At 29.7% G+C, this 4,393-nt stretch overlaps 1 protein-coding gene and 1 long non-coding RNA gene across 2 annotated transcripts in view; one reads left to right on the forward strand and one right to left on the reverse strand.

Annotated features, from left to right (window-relative positions):
- LOC105165850 (pre-mRNA-splicing factor SLU7-A-like) overlaps nucleotides 1-738 on the reverse strand; it is an 8,092-nt gene extending 7,354 nt beyond the window's left edge. Inside the window, exons 1-2 of the mRNA XM_011085012.2 lie at nucleotides 469-738; nucleotides 28-174 (exon numbers count right to left, since the gene is read on the reverse strand). Coding sequence (XP_011083314.1) covers nucleotides 28-174; nucleotides 469-484 — 163 coding nt within the window. The 5' untranslated portion in view covers nucleotides 485-738. The remainder of the gene's footprint in view (nucleotides 1-27; nucleotides 175-468) is intronic.
- LOC110012149 overlaps nucleotides 3,947-4,393 on the forward strand; it is a 1,049-nt gene continuing 602 nt past the window's right edge. Inside the window, exon 1 of the long non-coding RNA XR_002287295.1 lies at nucleotides 3,947-4,314. This is a non-coding gene — a long non-coding RNA (uncharacterized LOC110012149). The remainder of the gene's footprint in view (nucleotides 4,315-4,393) is intronic.

The following is a 4,393-nucleotide window of genomic DNA, read 5'->3' on the forward strand; positions in this document are numbered from 1 at the left end:
TTCAGCCGACAAATTTGAACCATTAACTATTCCAAGGCGCCGAAGACATATACTGTGGAATGTGAGGGTTGATTTCTTTTCCATCCTCATCCACTTCGGCAGGTGCAAGCCCTGCCTTACGCGCCTCTTCCAATTCAAGCTGTTTCCTGTGATCTTCCCTTGATTTGAAGGAGACTGCATTCCCAACCGACAAAAAGTTCAAGATTGATAGTCCATAAATTACAACCCAAAAACAATAATACGATGAAAAAATTAAGAAAACTGGAATCGTAAGAGTTGTGCAATTCCATTGTCTCAATAAATCTTGAATTACAAAGGGATAACCGTGATCATGACGAGTAAGAAACCCTAATCTTCGAGTTTTAAATTGTCTTCTATTATCAACCTAGTGGTAATCTAACAACATAAGATTTCATCCGGTAGTAACCAAAATAGAGAAATATCGTAATCGGAAAGCGTATACAGTACCTGAAGCCGTAGCCATGTTGAAACTGCAGATATCAAAACCGAAAGCCAATAAACTTGATTTCAAGTACCCGATGCTGTAGCCATTGTTGGAATTGAATTATCAAAAACCCAAGAATCTCGAAAGTGAATAAATCTATCGTACGGGGCTCGCGAGGCGTTGGCGTTACAAGGGGCCCGCTGATGCTGATATTGGGTGTGGAGGTGATAAGGGACTAGTGAGGCAGTGTGTGTCTGTTCGTGCGTGTGTATATTTGGCTGCTGTTGGAATTGTATTGTAATTGGGAATTAAAACTTTGTTGTTTTCAACCTTTTAGCACTTTTTAAGTTGAAAAAAAGTGCTTACAAGGAAAGATTGTTGTCTTCCAATATGTCGTAAATTCTATGTGTATAATTTTTATAATATACGTAATATAAAATAGTTTTTAAAATTATATTAAATTAAAAGTTACATAAAATAGATATATGATAAAAATAAATAAAAAAAATATCAAAAAATAGTTATTTAAAAATCATGATGATTTGAAAAAATTAACAATAATTATTCAATTTAAATATAAAAAATTAATGTACCAATAAATTGAAGATATCAATAGAATGTTTCTCTATTATACTAGTTATCATCATACACGGTTCTCGCGAACATATAAAAAAAATTAAGATGATGAGAAAATAAAATAATTATGAAGTTATTAAAAAAATATCAAAATTACTAATTGGATCAATTTTTTTAAAAAAAAAAGAAATAAAATAAAGGGTAATTTGGATATTCAACAATTGGTACGACAAAAAATTTCCTTTTATGATAGTATAGATATATAGAATTAGTAATTTGTGGCGTACTCTATGTATGTGCAACTTTTATAAAATATCATTTTAAGGTAAAATATTTATAAAATTCTATTATTGAATAAAGTATATATAAAATAATAAGTTAATATTAAATTTATAAAAAAAATTAGTGATAAAAAATGAATGATTTTTAAAAAAAGGAATAACCATTGAAGAGTATGGGGTGTGCCAAGTTAATAATAAATTAATAAATCAATTAAATATTAAAATTGACATACTAAAATAATTAAAACACTAATTCATATATTTTTAATTCTATATAGTATAGATAAATAAATGACAGTTAGATTATATATTTTAGCACTTTTTTTAAAAAAAAAATTGCCCATCAAAAAGATTTAAATTTTAAATTGAATAAATGTATTTATTAGGATTGTTAAGCATATAAATGGCAATAACTTCAAAATGAGGTAGTTCTTGTACCAAAATAATGTTAATTCGATTTTGCCCTCACTATATATAAAAAATTATGTAACTAATTTACTACTATTATGCATTGTTATCATTTAAAGTGTTATAATAGTATAGTTTATTTAATTATAGGATTATATTGTGCTATAAATAAATGGATATATATAAAATTTAAGTTAGATTAAAAGGCTAATTTTGTCATTATAAAATATTTTAAAAACTCTAGTATCAATCGGGGCATTAATAAAAACTCAAGTATCAATCGGAGCATTTATAAAAACTCATGTATTAATTTAATATTTATAAAAAAACTGATGTATTAATTATATCATTTACAAAAACTAATCTATCAATTTAACAATAACACTAAAACTGGAGTACTAAAATAAATTTTACTCCATTGAAAAGTATTTAACTTTTGTCACTTTGTGAATGACATTAGTTAGTAGTAGCAATATTAACAGAAATATAACATCTACATTATATATAACACGTATAATCCTTGAAAAACAACAACTACCCACGAGTAACTTAACAGAACTAACAATTTTGTATACTGTAGTCCAAGAGTTTGGTAAGTGATAGGGCGAAAAATCAAAAAATACGGTGCTTAGTAACATGATATAGTATATGAAACTAAACAACATAAAATCAGACTTACTGAAATTAAAAAATACAAGAGTGTAAAAACCTAACTAGACTTCAAACATTGCGTTAAAAGGATTAATAAATACCCTTTTCAGTCAACATAGGAAGACGATAGTTCAAATGTAGAACAACATAGACGGAAAGTGGAATGCAATCTATGATTCCTCGACTGCAGCACGATTTCGGATACGTACAACAAATATATTGCCAAGTTACCAAGTACAACCCTTTCTCAATGCTCAATAAGCAATACCAGTGTTTGAATTTTGAAGTTTAGATGGAGTATTCTTTATACCGCCCTATATGTATGCTATATGTATAGGCAATTTGTAACATCTCAGACATTTTCTCAAATGTACAATTGTTGGAACTGTGAGGCATGTGAATGCAAATGAACATAAAGCAGGGAATGAAAACACATTCAAAGAAAAGGTTAAAAATTCAACACTAGCACACTGACCTAGCAATAGTCGAAATAATGCACCCACAATCAATGCAACATTAAACCAAAAAATTATAATCATACGACATTGCATTGTATAGTTACCACATTTGTACACATTTCAACACTCATCTGCAAGAAATTCCTCAATTATTGTCCGATCTACAGTGCGCCTAAACAGTATAATACAACATAACTCATCAATTTATGAAAATATGTCAAAAAATGCAATTCACTATATCAGTGCTAATTTTTTTCAAATGGAGGTTAAAAAAAATCAAATCAAGTTTAACAATTCTGGAGGAAAATTTAAATGACCTATTAAATCAAAACAAGGTCATAAATTTAAAGAATGAAAAAATAGTCCACAATTCAATAAATCCAACGCTTGATCAATGTGGGGGGTAGCACGTGCAGCGAGTCCATGTGCTACAATGGTTTGGCGTGTCCCTAATGGCGGTGTGCGACGACCGACGACGAAGACACGACCTTCACTCGTAAATACAACAAGCATTCTCTTCTCACGGACTGAATAACAAAATCAACGACAGCAACCAACAACGAGTGGCAACAGATCAGATGCATTGCGCATGCCAGACGACAATGCCGTTAACTCCGGTGGCTTTCGTCTAACAAATAAGTCCATCCATTACTCAGAATTCATTGAATTTGCTGACATTAAGAAAAAAAAATGAATTAAAACCCTCGATTGATTTATTACTGACTTATTGCAGGTCAAATAATTTTTTTGAACTAAATTACTCTTATAACGGTGAAAATACCTCTTTACATCATTAAAAGCATGAAGACAAATGAGGATACTTAGGTTATAAAAAAAAATTATTTGATTTACAATAAGTCACTAATAAGTTTATCGTAAATATAGATCTTTTTTGTTAATATTAGCAATTTTAATAATATTTAATTAATAAATATATTTATTTATTAGATAGAAGCAAATTTAAAAAATACTGAATATAATTTATTAAAACACAAAGAGTCTAAATATAATTACCTTAAAAATCAGGAAAGGGGATTATAATTATCCCAATAGTTTCTATCTTAAACAATTTTAAAACATCATGCACCGTCTAGTTTCACTGGTCCGAGTCCGACAGGCCTTTACAACCTGCACTCTGAGAACAGTATTCTAAAACCACATATTTTAGAATTTTAGCAGTTCTTTTAATATCAAGTTTTATTTTCCCTGGAAATCAACATTAGAGATTCTCAAATTTTTATATTTGAGCCCTAGTTTCCTCTTCTCTTTACCCTCTGTCCATCGTTAATTTCTTCTGCTCTTCTCTCGACCCTTGTGCGTAGAAGAAACCCGCCTCTCTCCACTAAAGATTTGAGAGCTCTCATTTTAATAATTTGATTGAAAGGAAAATTGATATCCTCTATTGAAATTACAGGAGATAGTTACACGAATCCATCAAAAATCTCCTTGAAAAGGTGGGTTTACTAGTCCGGAGAAACTGATTTCTCTACTACAGGTGCTTTCATCTTTGTCCTTCAATAATTGATTTCAGTTTGATTTCTGAACAATATTACCTTGATATGTTGCCCCCCCCC

The sequence above is a fragment of the Sesamum indicum genome, linkage group LG6, assembly GCF_000512975.1.
Source record: "Sesamum indicum cultivar Zhongzhi No. 13 linkage group LG6, S_indicum_v1.0, whole genome shotgun sequence".
NCBI lineage: Eukaryota > Viridiplantae > Streptophyta > Magnoliopsida > Lamiales > Pedaliaceae > Sesamum > Sesamum indicum.